At 37.1% G+C, this 18101-nt stretch overlaps 1 protein-coding gene across 1 annotated transcript in view; it reads left to right on the forward strand.

Moving 5' to 3' along the window:
- Nucleotides 1-18101, forward strand: part of Brinp1 (BMP/retinoic acid inducible neural specific 1) — a 193134-nt gene that overhangs the window by 136740 nt on the left and 38293 nt on the right. The window contains exon 6 of the mRNA XM_057785369.1: nt 17630-17866. Within this exon, the coding sequence (XP_057641352.1) occupies nt 17630-17866 (237 nt within the window). The remainder of the gene's footprint in view (nt 1-17629; nt 17867-18101) is intronic.

The raw sequence follows: 18101 nt of genomic DNA on the forward strand, positions 1-18101 counted from the left end.
TTTTTTTTTACATACATTGTGTTTCCATACGTTAGGCCAGTTATCTGCACCACCAACTAGTCACTAAGTGTCATTTTTCTTACTGTAGAAATAAGGAAACCAAGACAATAAAACTGTAAGAAGTAAAAAAAAAAAAAATTGTCTATTACTTTTCAACTTAGCCTCTGGGCAAATTTTTAGGACACAGATAAAAAAACTGCCACATTCTTTACCAAAATATCACAAGATTAGCCTCTAGCCCAATTACTAATATTGTTCATATCTGACATCGCTTAACTAGTTTACTCTTTACTAAACTCCTATTAGATGCTTCATTAATCCCTGCTTCCTTCATTAAATTGATGCCCTGATCTAAAGTCTGAGTCTTCCGCATTTCTTCAAAAATGGCATGGTCAGACCTGCCACAGTAATAACCCATTCTCTGGCACGAGTTTCTGCCTTATTTACTTATTACTGTTTCAACAAGACTCGTTCACCAAAACAACTTATAAAATAAAGTTTTGAAATGAGCTTCCATTTTCTGAAAGTTAGTGTCTATGATGCTAGAACAAAGGTATTGTGGCTGAAACAGCCAAGAGTTCATGTCTTGATCCAAAAGTAGGAGGCAAAGTGACATGCATGAATTTTTAGAACTTCAAAACCACAACCAGTGATATACCTACTCCAGTAAGACCTTATCTCTTAATTTTTCTAAACAGTTCCATCAACTGGGGACCAAGTATTCAAACATGAAGCTATGGGGGCATTTTCAAATAAGCCACTACAGGTTCACAGTTCCTTGGACCCTAAATTTACTTTATTATTCTTGTGGAATTCTGAATAATCAGAATACTTTATCAGGGCTTCAAGGAAAAAGCCCTTGAACATAAGTCAGGGATGTGAAAGGGGTAGGAATGAACTACTTTTTTTTTTTTTTTTTTTTTTTTTTTTATAAAGCCTTTTCTCTTCAAAGTCCCATCAAGGAAACAACTTTACTCTTATGATCCCAGGGAAGTACATTAAGTACTTGCTCCCTGTGGCTGCTCTGGTGAACAGTTTTAGGGTGAGTCTTCATTGGCACTTATGCCAAGATCATAAAGAGTGAATCCTAGTCAGTAGTCTTCTTGTCTCATTAACAGTGGCATGGGAGGTACTAACCAGTGTCCACGTTTCTACCTTTCTGGAACTATGAGATATGTTCAATAGTAGAATCTTGTGACAAATGGGTGTGCTGACTTCCACCAAGCCATCTGTATCAAAATGTTGATTTTCCTTTATATACCAAGGAACATCCTGCTTTCCTACTTGTCAGAAGAAGAAGGGTTATTGTCTAGATGGAAATTGAAGATATCAGTCAAAAAGATAATAGAATGGGGGAGTCTTAATAGAGAAGAGTTGATGATCACAAGATATTGTACTAGTTAATTCAAATTTCCAATCTCCCTATATATTCTAGTCGACAAAAATGAAAATAATAACACATGTGCTTCACAGCATTTTTCTGCATTTAATTAAAAAATAAATATTTGCCAACTAAAGGAGATGATGCAGTACTAATAATGGTTATCATCTTGGATAATTATTATATATCAGGAATTGAGGTAATTTCTTTTCATCAGTACATCATATGAGCTTAATACAAATCCATTTTCTTTATTAAAAATGGAAACTCACTAAAGTTCTGTACCTTGCAGGTGGCAGGGCAGGAAATTGAGCTCTTGTCTACTCAAAAGACTATGAATTTGAAATTTCACAGCAGTGTTTTTCAACCTGGAATACAAAAATAAGAAGTACTGTGCTTATGAAGCAATTATAGTTTACCTTTATCTGTTCCTGCATCATAAACACTTAAAATTATGCTACTTTGAGTAGAAAGTCCATGATTGTTCTAAAGTGACCAGCCAACCTCTGTATGCACAGGTGTAGCTGATTTCCATAGGTATTCTCAGAACAATCTCTGAGCAGAAAAGAACATTGCCCTCAGAAAGGGTGGTCATTCCACCTCAGGATGCTCCAGAAATGTAGAATTGCAGAAAGAGCTACTGGAATTGTAAGGAACTTGAGACAGACTCAGACAGGAAGGAAGATAGAATTCTGAGCAAGTGCACCTCATCTGGGATGGTGGTGACGCTGGCAGAGAGAGTGCCACAGAATTACATATGTGTTCTGTGGTCACGTGGAACTGTTTCCTTCAAATAAACCTGTGGTCAAAGATGTTGTATGAAAATCTTTATATGTAAAAATTTCTACGTGGTAATTTGGTTCACTTAACAATCTTGTCCATTAGAAAGCTTGCCAATCTCATTGATTGGGCAGAAATAAAGCATCAGGATGGACAAATCCTTAATAGCTCAGCCAAGGTGATTTCTTTATTGACTGAATATGAATATAACAATTGCTGTTTTTTAAAAATGATTAAGTCGATTCCTGTTTATTCCAACATTCTAACTTGGAAATAAGCATCTCCTGCAGATCTCACACAGCAGTTTTGATGCTCCTTTACTATATTTCAGACACCACACATATTCTCTTATATAGACAATTATAGAATTGCCACTCCTTGTTACTTACATCTCCAAGATATATATATATATATATATATATATATATATATATATATATATATCATTAGATGCTTTAGTTTTTTTTTTATTTGTGTGTGTACATGTGTGTATGTGCATGCAAGCCAAGCCAATGCAGGTGTTCAGGTGGACAAGAAGAGTACATTGGATTCTGTTGAAATAATGAGCGGTAGGGCTGCGTCTCCGGCACCCGGCCGCCCACATGGCTAGCTTATGTCCCGAAATAATTACACGGAAACTGTATTCTTTTAATCACTGCCTGGCTCATTAGTTCCAGCCTCTTATTGGCTAGCTCTTACATATTGATCTAACCCATTTCTAATATTCTGTGTAGTACCATGAGCTGGCTTACCAGGAAAGATCTTAACTTGCATCTGTCTGGAGTGGGAGAATCATGGCGACTCCTGACTCGGCTTCTTTCTCCCAGCATCCTGTCTGTTTACTCCACCCACCTAAGGGCTGGCCTATAAATGGGCCTAGGCAGTTTCTTTATTATTTAACCAATGACCTTCCTCCATCAGGATTCTCTGGACTTACAGATTGTTACAAGCTACTTGATGTGGGTTTGGAAAACCAAATTTAGGTAGTCTGCAAGAGTACCAAGTGCTCATAATGGATTAGTCAGGTTTCCAGCATCAAATTTGGTTGTTTATTGTTCTCTTCTCAACTGCATAGCATTTATCATATAGTAGATGCTCAGTAAATTCTAATAAATTAAATTTATTTTACCTGCAAAGTTAATTTTCTCTGAATCATATGGGTAAATTAAAAAAAAATAGAATTTAACATCACAGGCATTTTTAACATATACAACATAACTTATAGCATTAAGTATACTCACAATGCTATGGAATTATCATAACAGATAACAGAAAGTTTTCATGCCTCAAACAAAAATTGTATATCTATTAAGCAGTCATTCCTCATCTATCTCTCTCTTTTTAACTCTAAAATTTGCTTTTTTTTCTATTCTGGATATTTGAAGTAATTAGACTTGCAGAGTATCTGGCTTCCAGTCACGCTTCTTTCACTTTACATGTTTATACATCAACAAAGTGATGGTAAATATTAATATCTCTTTTTCATAACTGCATTAGTATCCCATTGTAAGGATATGCCACATATCATAACTATTCATCAATTCACCTTCCCTTTTTCACTATACTGCCTAGATCTACTATGAATAGTCAAAAAAGTTTTTGTTTTATTTATAGTGCTTTGGATATCTTTTAAAAAGTGAAATTACTATATCACATGATAATTAAGAAATAAAGATTTGCTACAAAGTAAAATATGTTTTTTAGTAGATTTCATGATTTCCATCTTGTTTCCTTCTTTTTAGAGAAATCTATATTCTTCAGTTAATCATATACTAGAAAGTGCTGTACCATGGGGAACATAAATTACCATCAAAAGAAAAATGGCCTTAACTGGGTGATTTGCTTTGGGCAATGGAGTACAAAAAGGCATTGTACATGCCACATCTATGAAGATACTTGGTTACACTCTTACTCCTTTTCTTTTGCCATGAAAATATCATATTCCCAAGGCATATTATGCTTATAGCATAATTTTCAAAGGAAGACATCTGGAGAGTAGCCAAAGTCTAGTCAACATAAAGCATGAAAAAGTAATAGACTATAGTGGTCATAAGCTAATAGAATTTTAAAAGCATTCATCCCCATTCAGTAATTTAACAACAGTGTACTGATACTGAAACATTGGATTAAATATTGTAAATCACATTTTGTTACTGTGGAGTGTCTCAGTGCCTAAATTTTGCTATAGTGAAAATGAGTTTCAAGAGATGGATTAACTACATAAACCTTCTGAGTTGTATGTAAACTTGAACGCATGTGCTAATCTGTTTGTCCACATTAGCAAATCCTGTAGTATATATGCCACTCAGGTTTACCTCAGTCCTAGATAACCATTACAAGCTACAGTTTTTCAAAAGTAGGGGCTTTTTCATTTTCATTTTACAGAACCGTGTGTGTGTGTGTGTGTGTGTGTGTGTGTATCTATGTATTTCTGGTCATTGTACATAGATTAATCTCATCCTACCATCAACCATGAGCTTCTGGAGTTGGACACCATATCTCGATCATGTTCTCCACACTTGTGGCATCTAATACAGCACTTGGCTTCATAAAGTAATGATTGAAAGAACATTATAGGGCAAAATTGAGGTTTTCTATTTTTCCACATCTTTTATCCCCTAGCACTGTGCTTGTTAAGTTGGAAAGAATAAAAAGAAATAAAAAAGGATAAGTATCCTCAAGAATCCTAAATTTTGGAAATAAATCTAAAACAAAATATGTGCTTTATATCCTGTAGAGCCATATGTGTGGAAATGGGCAGTCCTGTAGAGCCATATGTGTGGAAATGGGCAGTCCTGTAGAGCTGTTGTTCTCAGATGATGTTTTCAGCCTGTGTATTTTTTAAGTAAAGCCCTTTATGAATATTTGCATTTATAACTACTGAGAATGAAGATATAGTTCTGCTTATGAGAGCTGAATCTAGAGTAATGGGTCATGTTCTGCATAGAATAGAGACCCATGGTCTTCTGTGAAACATAGCCTTTCTAAATGTACCTTCATTCAAATGTATTTTCTTGATACCAAATAATGTGCAAGATGACAGAGAAATGCATAAGATGAGTACATCTCATGTTCAGGGAATCTTTCAGAATAAGAACATGAACATAATAAGCATGCATAACATTATGCAATAAGTGTTTCTGGGAAAATTTGAGATTATACAGGTTATTTTAGCTTCTTGAAGAGTACCTTTCTGAGGCTGCCTGTGACCTCTAGAGAAAACAACTGCAAGCATAGCATTGATAGGAACACAACACAGTTGAACACAAACTCTGTCTTTTAAAAACGCATATCATGTAACTTTATAAAGTGTTGTTTATTTAACTAAATTTTTAGCCTCATTAATGTATGGTTTACATTTAACCAAGTTGACTCTTAAGTGCTATTGTTCTATGAATTTTGACCAACATATTCACCCATGTGCAGCCATGATATAAAACAGTTTGTTCCATTTTTATACAAAGGAAGATTTGCTGAGGGGAGCAATAATCAAGGAACTTGAGCCTCTTTTTTTTCCAAGGGTCATTTAATTAATAAAATCTGGAGGTAAAATCTGTAGAGAAAATAACTTGACATGTGCAGGGTACAGAAGTAGACAGTCTTCCAGGTCTTCTTTCAAAGAGGAATGGGTAAGATTAGATGATTAGAATTTGGAGACATTCATTAATGCAAAATCAAACATCATCAACCTTCTGCATATCATGTTTGGTTTGTCATGAATTCTGTAAAGGAAGCTTTAATTAAATTAAATAAATTTCTTCCTATGTATGGTTTCAAGAGTATTTTTATCTTGAAGTTTCATAAAATTGCATTACAATATGTTAACCTTTTGATTCTTGTTGATTTTGTTTAGATTATGTTCTTTTTTTCCAAGTTGAAACAGTCATTTAGAATCATGTCTTCTCCAAATCTATACTGTCACATAAGTATTTTTGTATCTTAATTTATTCAACACTGATTATTTTCCTTACTGATGATTAGGTCCCAAAGAGCAGGGACAGTTGATTGAGTTCTTTGCCGACCAATCCTAGAGTCTGCTTGAGACATAATATATGATAAAATTTGCATAATAAAAGAAAGAATACAAAGTAAAGCCACGGAAGTTGAAACAAATCTTAATAGTCTAATATGTATATATTCCATACTTTCTTCATCCATTCTTCCATTGAAGGGCATCTAGGTTGTTTCCAGGTTCTGGCTATTACAAACAATGCTGCTATGAACATAGTTGAGCATATACTTTTGTTGCATGATAGGGCATCTCTTGGGTATATTCCCAAGAGTGGACTTCTTGAATTTTGCATACAAATGGATGGAAATAGAAAACACTATCCTGAGTGAGGTAAGCCAGACCCAAAAAGAGGAACATGGGATGTACTCACTCATAATTGGTTTCTAGCCATAAATAAAGGACATTGAGCCTATAATTAGTGATCCTAGAGAAGCTAAATAAGAAGGTGAACCCAAAGAAAAACATATAGTCATCCTCCTGGATATTAACCTTCATCAGGCGATTAAAGGAGACAGAGACAGAGACCCACATTGGAGCACCGGACTGAAATCCCAAGGTCCAAATCAGGAGCAGGACGAGAGAGAGCACGAGCAAGGAACTCAGGACTGCGAGGGGTGCACCCACATACTGAGACAATGGGGATGATCTATCGGAAACTCACCAAGGCCAGCTGGTCTGGGTCTGAAAAAGCATGGGATAAAACCGGACTAGCTGAACATAGCGGACAATGAGGACTGCTGAGAAGTCAAGAACAATGGCACTGGGTTTTGATCCTACTGCATGTACTGGCTTTGTGGGAGCCTAGGCAGTTTGGATTCTCACCTTACTAGACCTGGAAGGAGGTGGGAGGTCCTTGGACTTCCCACAGGGCAGGGAACCCTGACTGCTCTTTGGGCTGATGAGGGAGGTGGAGTTGATTGGGGGAAGGGGAGGGAAATGGGAGGCGGTGGCGAGGAGGAGGCAGAAATCTTTAATAAATAAATAAATAAACAAACAAATAAATAAATCTTAATAGTCATCTCATATAGAAGGTTGCGAGCATTTTCTTTTGAGATCCAGATAGTAACCCTTTTAGTCATTCACACGTGGTCTGCATTGCAGCAAATGAATTCTTCCAAATGTACAACTTTTCATTAGAACTTATCCTTAAGAATAAGCTCAGTTTCTGCTTGATCTATTGGTCATGTTATACTTAGTCCATTATGCATCTCTATGGGTTACATTATATTGTGTCAACAAACAATTTTTTAATCTCAATGGTTTGTAGAGGGTAGTGCTTCTTTCTTACTTATGATAGATACAAAGTTCAGTAGGATTCCTTTCCTCTGGTGCTTCTTTGTGGAAGACTGTTGGTCTTGTGACAAGAGAAACTGATTGATTCTTGTGTTGTTTCTTATTGTATTTTGGAATTGACATATTATTTTGAACTTGGCCAAAACATTCTATATGAATATGTTAAATTTAGAGGTTGGGATCTATTATTATATCAATGAAAGGATTTTACAGGGAAGGGTGAAACATGAGGTAATGATAACTCAGCCTACTACTTGAGATTTGATAGATCAATCTACTGAATGGAATTCAGATCTTGTCATTAGGTTAAATGTTTCCTCCATGTTATTATTCAGCACTGCTTCTATACTTCAAAAGCACAAAGGTTTTTTGTTGTTGTTTTGTTATGTTTTATTGTAACCTATCAAGGAATTCTGGTTCATTACAAACTCCTGATTGTAAAATAATTCAGTCATATTTTCCTGTAACCTACCTTTATTTTTTCACTTAAGGATTCAAAATCTTTACCACCAATATCCTACAGCTTAGATGGTGGTCATCACAAACAAATCACATTTCTCTTGCCAGGGTTTGGCATGTCCTAATTCCTGCATTGAAGGAGGAAGAACCCACCCTTTTCTCCCCCAGGTAGCTGCCTTTCTTCATTTCCCAGAGTGTAAATGACCCATCACCGAGACAGGCCTGAACTTCTGAATGAGATCATAGCCTTTTCGCCCTTTCTGCACAGTTTCACTTGGTGAATTATTGTCTTATTTTCATTCCACTCCAATGAGCTGTCAGCAATGGATACTGTAATTCACAGCAATAGAAACACAAACAGATGGGTAATTGACCTGCGTGCCTTCATTACACTAGAGTTCAGCATGGCTGTGTAAGCCATAAAGTCCTTTATCTGCCAATATGAAATCCCCTGGCTTTCATAGAGAAGGGGATCAGGCTCTTGTTTTGCAAAAGGTACTGTCCTTGCTGTTGTTCTTGCTACCTTGTCCTTTTCAGAAATTGACAGATTTGACAGGTAGGACTTAGCTTGTACAAGACAACATCTGGGACATCTGTCGGGCTCAGGGATACCCACAGAGGACCACATTTGGTACAAGGACAGAACAGAAAATATTTATATGCAACCAAAATAGAGCCTGTTTTTTTCCCTCTTCCTCTTGGCACTGTAAGAGATCATGAATTTAATAGCAAGTGAAATGGGTCAGAAAAGAGAAATGCCAATCAAAATATACTGGCTTAGGTAATTAGGATACAGAAAAAAATAAAGCAAATGTAAAAAATTGCAACACATGATGGTATCTTAAACAAGACTTAGAATCATCCCAAGTATTTACACTCTGACCCATATTCAATCAATGTCTGCCCTGTGTGGTGGCATTTATTGCTATTCTTATTTGTCAGTTCACATTATGCTCAAACTTCAAGACCCCTTCTAAGGGCTAGAGAACTGGCTCAGCAACTAAGAATGCGTACTACTCTTGCAGAGGACCAGAGTTTGATTCATAGCAACCACATGATACTTCACAACTGTCTGTAATTCTTCTGACCTCCACAGGCCCCTGTATGCATGTAGTGCACATGCACACATTCAGTCACATGTACATACAAATAAAAATTAAATAACATAAATATTCAAAAACCAAGCTCATAATCAAGTCTTCCACAATTGCTCTCTCCAATCTTATTGTCTTGCACCTAAAATAAAACAATGAAATGCTCACTATTTGTTACTATGTGTTAAACATTGCCAAGTACAATATTGCTTTAAAGGTTTAATCATCTACCTATGTTCCAAATTATTTATTATTGAATTTTGTGCTGCAGTTTTTAATCAGCAAATTTCCTTTCTGATTTTGTTTGTTTTGTGTTTCAAGATAGGGTTTCTCTGTATAGCCCTAGCTGTCCTGTAACTCTCTGTGTGGATCAGGCGGCCTCAAAATCGCAGATATCTACCTGCCTCTGCCTCCCAAGTGATAGGATTAAAGACGTGTACCTCCAGGGGCTGGAGAGATGGCTCAGAGGTTAAGAGCACTGGCTGCTTTTCCAGAGGTCCTGAGTTCAATTCCCAGCAACCACATGGTGGCTCACAACCATCTGTAATGAGATCTGGCGCCCTCCTCTGGCGTGTGGGCATACATCGAGGCAGAATGTTGTGTACATAATAAATAAATAAATCTTTAAAAAAAAAAAAAAAAGACGTGTACCTCCAGGCCCCATCTCTGTTGTTTTAGAGAGGGAGGAGCACATATTAAATGTATTAAAACTTTTTTTTTAATTTAGCAATACCACATATAATTTTTGAAAAAGAGGGTGGGACTAAGAGGAAATAATGAGAGCTAATCTGGAATCAAAAATGGCAACTGGGATACATCTGTTATCTATTTAGTGCAATTTCAGCTTATGTTGGATCTTCTTTCCAGAAATTAGATGTCCCCCAGAACCATGGTCAACTAAATCAGGTTCCTGATTGATAAAAAAATATTAATGATGTGTTGCAGTTCTGTAGAGAATCTGATAGAGATATTCTTCACATTCCTTTGTTCCCTAAATGTCCCTTAACTCTTGAAACTCTACAACTTTTGGATCTCCATTATTTTTCTGTATCTTGAACTACTGATTCATGGGGACAGGGATTCTCACCACTGTTTCTTTAAGAATCGTTAGCCTTCTAAGGAGCTCAGAATTCTCATCTGTGCCATTTTTGCCTTCAGATTGTGTCTAAGACACAAGAACATTTTTCTCCTTTAAGGATTTAGAGGAAATAAGCTTGTGTTAATCAGAAGCTGAGGTAAGGACTAGTGTGGTCTTAACTGGAATTCTTCTTGCCTGGGCCACTGTTTCCACTTAGACTATTCTTCCATTAACTCCCATACCTACTTATCCATCATTAAACATTTTCCAAGGAGGACTCTAGTTTGGCTCTAGTAATGGTTAATACTTTGAATTGTAATAAATGAGGGAGACTTCAGACTTAAGGCACACTTAATTATGCCAGTGCCTTACTAAGCCTGAGTTATCCCAGATGCCAGAGGGGAGGTAGCATATTCAAAATAGAACAATTTGTCAAAGTCTCAGCACTTTGAGGTCCAGAATCAAGACACCATGGGATCTGCTGAGGATCCGAATTCTGGTAAAAGCAGATAGCTGCCTTGTTACCAAGTACCCACATGCTACACATGGTCTTTCCTTGATGTGTACTCAGCAACTCAGTGAGGGAGTAAGAATACTATGGTCTTCTTAAACTTCTATGCTTAACCTCCATCTCCTAACAGAAACATTCTTTTAGTAGTTAAGAATTCAACAAATGGATTTGGGCAAGACAAACTTTTGGCTTATAACATTCACATTGTGAGTTCTGAGGTATTTAGTTCTTTTTCTTCCCACCTAGCTCTACTCTACCCTATCACAGGCCAAGGCAGATTTCTTTATTAACCAATGGTATTCACAGCATATAGAGGGGAATCACACATCACCTCCCCTTTTCTGTTTAAATAAAAAGGAAGGTTTTAACACAGAAAAATTACATATAACAAAACAGGTATCAAGCAAGATTTACAGTTACCATATTTATATCTACCTTATCTTTTATCAAAACTAAGGAAAACTATATTATTACTATCTATTGTTCAACTGAATCAAAGGCCCCAGAAGGATATAATATTACCTAAGTAAACAGGAAGAGCACCATAAGCAACTTCAAAAACTCTAGAAATGACAGAGACATCTCACTATTTGGACAGTCACCCAAAGTTCTTCTATAAGGTTGCTGGCACCCATCTTCAGCCTACCGACACATAAGTATCTGGCAGACTTTTCCATGAAGCAGGAAATTTCAAAGACAGTTCTGCCTATATTGGCAGTTTGTCAGTCACTTTCTTCTGTATCCTAAAGAATGACTGGCAGAGTCTTTCGTATGCAGGAACCCTGAAGGACCATCTCACTTTCTTTAAGCAATTTCAGCAGTTATTTTTTTGTGGGTTCCACATGTCTAGTTTATACAGAAGAACATCAAGCAACCCAGGCAAGAGGAATTTATTGCCCAAATGGCTAATAAACTCCATGAGGAGCCTCTTTAATGTCCATATTTCTTTTGAAGTAATTGGTACAGTCAGGAGGATATGTGTCTCATATCATGAAAAGTCCTAAGTTATTAAGACATCATAATGCCATATTCTATAGCTCTTTGAAGTGGTTGAAAAATGCCTATCTTTCTGAAATATATCTCTGTACATCTAGAAAACCCAATTAACATGCCAATAAACTTTATTATTATATATGACAGTTTATTAAACTATATTTCTTAAAGTATACATTAAAGTTTTAAATGAGCTGCACAAACGCAATACCTTAAGCAAGAGCAGAAATATATGTGTATATATATATGTATATATATAACACAATTGACCTTAAATTTGTATCAGTAATTCAAGATTCATACCAATGAATAATATTCATATCTATATCATATTCCCCCTTTAAACATAAACAAACCTTTATAAACAATCATTTAGGGAACTTAGATGTAGTTCTCTTCAAACTCTTTCCTAATTTTTGTTGAGCAAAGTATTTTGGGGGTATTTACAGCAGCCTTTCAGAGGGTTTTGGTCTATCAAACTACATTTGTCTGGAAGGTTCTTATCTTCTGAAGAATCAAAGGAAGAACCTCTCTTCCAAAGCAACATATCCTTTGACCCTAGTTCGAAAATCAAAATAAATTTACTTGGGTTTTACTTAGCAGTCCATACAATGAAATGTCTCTGTTATGTAACTCTTTAACATTCAGAAAATTAAAAAAAAAACCACAATTATATACACAATTTAGACTCTCTATGTATATTCCATCTTTACATGGCTTATTTTTCTTACTCTATTACTTTTTCTACAAGTTTAATATTTTATTATCTTTACCCTTTTAATCTATGACTGCTTATACTCTTATATTGCATTTACTTTCTCTTTACTCTTTTTTCTCTCTCCCAACCCTGTGTACATTTTTTAAACACACTGTGACTCATTTAGATGTTTTTTATGTTTGAATCTGTCCTATTGTGTATCTGTAATCCTTTTTTTTGTCCTAGACAGCTTCTTAAAATGCAAAATACCTTGGCTAAGACTAAGACTGCTTATCATTATGGCTCCGCCTAGTCCAACATGGCAGAGGCCCCTTCATTGCTTCTGAGAGCCATTCTCTCCACCCCAGATTCAGGGTCATGTCACAGCAGGTCTGTGTTACCATTAAGCAAGATGTATAACTCTGTTCACAAACCCCATTTAAATGCTTGGTCTCCTGAAAAAGCCAGAGTTTGTGCTGGCAGCACAACACAGGAAGCTGCTATTTCAAAACTGTTCATTTTTTGTTTTGTTTTGATTTGTTTTATTTTTTGTTGCTACCACTGAATCAGAAAGACCTCTTTTAAAGGAGCTGTGACATGCTGCCTGCCAGGGGAGGAAAATGAGGTTAAATTTTGTTTGTGTGGGAGGAGAGGGGGGCAGGTGTGGGTGTGTCTAGAATTCCTTTCCAAGCTCTTTCAGGTTTGATGTGGATTTAGCTAGCACACGTTGTGTGCCAATTTGTAGTAGGAGCCAGCTTGTTTGTTCCCAGGTGCTCAGTCTTTAAATAATGACACAGAAACTGTATTAATTAAATCATGGTTTGGCCTATCAGCTCTAGTTTCTTATTGGCTAGCTCTTACATCTTAATTTAACCAATTTCTATTAATCTGTATATCGCCACATGGCTATGGCTTACCAGCAAGATTCTATCAGGCTTCTCTGTTTGGCATGGCTACATGATTTTCCTGTCTCCACCTTCTTTCTCCCAGCATTCAGTTGAGTTTTCCCCACCTAGATCTGTTCTGCCCTACTATAGGTCCAAAATAGTTTCTTTATTAACTAGTGGTAGTCACAGCATATAGAGGGGAATCCCACATCACTTCTTCAGGAGGATGAAAAGGAGAACTGATGAGTACCAGGAGCCTGAATTGGGCTTGGCTTATCTTATGGATCAGTAGGAAACATATAGAACTTTTCCTTCTATAATATGTTTTCTCTTTTTTTCTTTTGGAAGGTGGAAATCAAACAAATTAATAGCATAATCTAAGTTATCACTTTTGAGGCAAACAGAAGTGGCATTTGAACCAATAATGTGAAAAGATCTATGCTTTAGGAAAAGGGTGACAGACTGAGATCGGAGGAAGATTTATTCTAGACTGGATAAAACAAGAGCAAAGACTACAAGAGGAACAAGAATCATAAACAGGAGGGACTCTGCCCCTCCAAAGGGCAATGTGTATAGTGTGATGTGTGTAAAGCCAAGAATATTAGGAGATAAGAAAGGCAAAGCCATAGCAATACAGTGTGCTGCAGTAAAGGATTTGGGGGATTTTAGCGCAGAGTTCCTGCAGAACACAAAGCACAATATGAGATGTATGGATGGTAATGAGCTTCTGCATGGGGTGGGTGCAACTGAGAGGGATGAGGCAAGTGTCAGGAAAAGCAGGAAGTCTTCTTGGATATTTTCACCTGCCTTTGCATTGCACACATTTTGATGGCACATCACAACACTGCCCTTCAAAGTACAGCCAGACTTGAAAAAAATTAATGAGGTTGAAGGGAAAATATTCCATATGTTCAGCGTGGGCATGGTGGTGTTCAAATGTAACACCCAACCATCTCTTTCCTGAGTTGGTGAGAAAAAAATTTACATGATTGGCAATAAAAAGTGGCCTTTTCACTCATTCTCTCAGTTTCTCTCTCTTTCTCTCTCTGTGTGTTCTGTGTGTGTGTGTTGGAGAGGGAGTGTTTTGGGAACCGTGGAGATAGACTATTCCACCCCAGCCGGCAGCTGTATATCTTTCAAAAAGGGCTTCCACAGGCCAAATCCCCCTCCAAATTATTTATGACTCCCATTGAAGCTAGCAGGACTCAGGCGCCAATCTAGGGGTCAGCAATGGCCTTCTTTGTTGGACACAGGTCGCTGGGAGACGACTTTAGCTGTGACTGCTGTGTGAACCTCCGCTGCCGTAGAAATGGTTGTGTAACTTTAAACAGTAATGACATTTTGCAGAAAAGTGCTTTTTAATTGCTATGTCTTCATTATTCTCTTTTGAAATTTGCCCAGGAGATTCTGCCTCTGAGACAGCTCGGCATGTTCTGAGTTTCCATTTTTAAAGAGCAGCCAGTGTTCTGCTCTGAGAAAACCCCCAACCCTAAATTTCATCTGTTTTCAGTTGCACTAAATGGGGTAGGTGATACTGCCTTTTGTATCCTTGCCAAACGGAGACATGATTTGATGCAATTTTCTAAAAATGCTCTCCCCAAACTCCTTTTGGGTTAGGACCAAGAATAGAATATCCTATCCCCTACAAAAGAGAGAAATACAGTGATGAGGTGACTGTAAAAATAGGACTGAGAATATAGGCAGTCGAGCTCCTTTAAGCAACAGAAACGTAACCCCAGTCCATAGACGCAGTTGCCTATAGGGATCAGCTAAAAATAAATGTTGCTTTGGAGGAGAAAATGGTGACTTAAATGAAGTAACTCAATAACGCACACTTGAAAGAACTGCAAACTTGCTTCGGAAAGGACTTTATACTTTGTGTTCCCCGGTCTTTGCTCTCTGGATCACCTCTTTCCTGTACAAAATTCTTATTCCTGATCACTTGCTCTCATGTCCTGCTCCGTGGTAAGGAGTTTTTCCCATTTCACAGCAAACCACTCGCCAGCTTCATAGGTTTCCCAGAATGCCTCCTAAGTGATGCCATGCACACCATAATAAACATTCTTTGGCTTCAGCATGCAGGGCGTCTAAACCCGCCTCCTTGTGAAAGCTGTGCAGAAAATTAAAGATTCGCTTTGGAATGTACCTGCCGCTATTCTTCATTTCATTTCATCAGAGAAAGGAAAGCATCAAAAGCAACATCTCCCTTAGCAGCAGTTTCTTCCCATCAAAAACTGGAACTGGGCTGGCAAGATGGCTCAGTGGGTAAAGGTGTTTGCTGGCAGGTCTGATGACCCAAGTTCAAACCCTAGACCCATATGATGGAAAGAGACAATCAAGAGAAGCAACTACTGCAAGTTATCCTTCAGCCTCCACATACACATACATATTGTGGCATGAGCTCCATAAATACATCTATAAAAAATACTCAAAATAAGCAAATTAAATAAGTAAGTAAGTACATAATTAAAAAATGAGAATTCATAATTAAGGGTGTGCGTTTGTGTGTATGTGTCTATATGTTTATATGTCCGTGTGTGTGCCATAAAATGTTCCATACAATTTATTGGCATCTTTGCTTTGGTCCTCTAGGTACAATATAGCTACTACAAGCATCTCCACTTGAACATAAGAGAAAGTGGATCTTTAGAGAGATAACTTTTTTGAGCTGATTTTGACATGGAACCTAGTGTTAGCAATGGCCAGCTCACCACGTGGATTGTGCTCTCATTCCACGCAACTACTGAGACTAGCTCACATCTCTTTCTCACAGGGCCCTCAGCAAATTCTACTGTGATTTCCATATGAATACCAAATGGTAGAAAAGAAATCCAATGTATATATAATCATAATAATGGCATACATTATATATAATCTGAAGGAATAAGACAAAAGCCTATAAACATAACTGAAAATAGAAATTAAAAAGAAAGTTTAAAATGCTGTATTTATTTACAAAATCTAGAGTAAGTGGGATTGAAGAGTAATCCTGAAGCATATGTGACAAAGAAATAATCATCTGAAGAAGAATATAGCCCCTTTCTTTACATAGGGAGAGGTAAAGCCATTATTCCTATATACACTAGAGGATAAAACTATTAGGAAGCCCAGAAAAAGTGAATGGGATTGTTTTGGACACGGGCTGTTGGTCTAAATTTCCCCTTCTTTCTGGCCATTATAGGCGGAAGCATCCACTTAGCCGATGTTTCTAGATTCTGGCATGCTACTTTGACCCAGAGAAACCCCCTCCATCTTTCACTCTAAAGATTAAGACTCTAATTATTTAAATATAGAGAAAGTCATAAGATGTATTCAAGGGGTCTCCTCATATACCCTTGGGTTAACCACTTTGCCTTAGTTTTTCTATTGCCTTCCTCATTAGAGTGAAAAAGAGAAACTTAGTTTCTGGGATTTTTTTTTTTTTGAATGGTTTGGTTTTATAATGCATTCCCAATTTAGTATTTCCCTTTAGTTATATCATTCCACCCTTGAAAAACTTCCAGTGTGTATTCAGTGAACCACATTATAAATACATGATCTATAGTCTGTAATAAATTCTTTCCTGCTTTCTGTCCTGAAGCTCTCTCAGTCATTTTCCTACCACACCATACCCTAGCCATCCAGGTTTGTTTCATATAGTGGGAACTCCCAGACACACATATGATATCATCACTTATTCTACTATTCTTTTGATAGTACTTGCCTCTTCTATACTCTTCAACAAGTCTACATTCTTTCTCCTATAAAAATTGTCCTTACTCCTGAATTTTTCCTGTGTCTGTTTTTGCTGTAAGCCCTGTTAGAAAGATGTGTGCCTACATCTGTCCCTGTTGATACTGCAAATATGCTTTATTAAAAAAATCTGCTGGTCATGGTCACATGCAACTTTATTCTCAGCACTTGGAAAACAGGGACATGTAAATCTCTGTGAGTGTGAGTTCAAGGCCTTTGTGGTTTACATAGTGAGTTAGAGGACAGAGAGCTATCTAGAGAGGCCTTTACTCAAAAGGTAAAACAAAAGAAAATAAATCTTCATATGCCTACTGATCTCAGGACATATTCTTCATAACTAGAGTTTATAAACATTAAAAAAGGAAAAAATAAAATATATAAATATAAACAATAATGTTATGCATTCAATTAGAGTTTCATCCCCAAATTAAAATATATATACATCAGAGCATCTCGTCTCATTACTAATATAACATATCAGTGTTTATATTCTACAGAGTGCCAAGGTCATGGCCTCAGATGTTGAATCTTAAGTGATGAACTTGAAGGTCCCACTGAGCATGGCCCACCTTTAACTAAGTAAGCTCTGAAATATTCTGCTTCCAATGCACAGAGAGAAACCGTGCAGTGATGGATTTTTGTCATCTTTGGAGGCTTTTAATAAAACACCTTGTTAACCTTCTGATTCTCTTTTCTTGCTATTTTTACCCAGGTCTTCAGATAATCTTCCCACAGTATCTGCAAGAGAAGTTTGTTCAGTCAGCTCTGAGCTACATCATGTGCAATGGTGAGGGAGAGTATGTGTGTCAGAACAGCCAGTGTCGCTGCCAGTGTGCGGAGGAGTTCCCACAGTGCAACTGTCCCATTACCGACATCCAGATCATGGAGTTCACACTGGCTAACATGGCCAAGTCCTGGACCGAAGCTTACAAGGACCTGGAAAATTCAGGTACACAGAAAACTAGCATGAATTATCTTGGCCAAGTAAAAACTGCGGTGAGGGGAAATAGAATAATGGCACTTGTTTCTGTTGGAGAGTTTGGGGTCAGGTGTAGTAGTAGTCCTCACAGAGGAAACACACATTTAGTTTCCAAAGAGTGAAAAACAGTGGGCATAAGAAAGTATTATGCTTATATGCTACATATCATTTCTGTTGGACTCAGATGACAAAGTAAGACTGAAAA

Source organism: Chionomys nivalis, chromosome 11 (genome assembly GCF_950005125.1).
Source record: "Chionomys nivalis chromosome 11, mChiNiv1.1, whole genome shotgun sequence".
NCBI lineage: Eukaryota > Metazoa > Chordata > Mammalia > Rodentia > Cricetidae > Chionomys > Chionomys nivalis.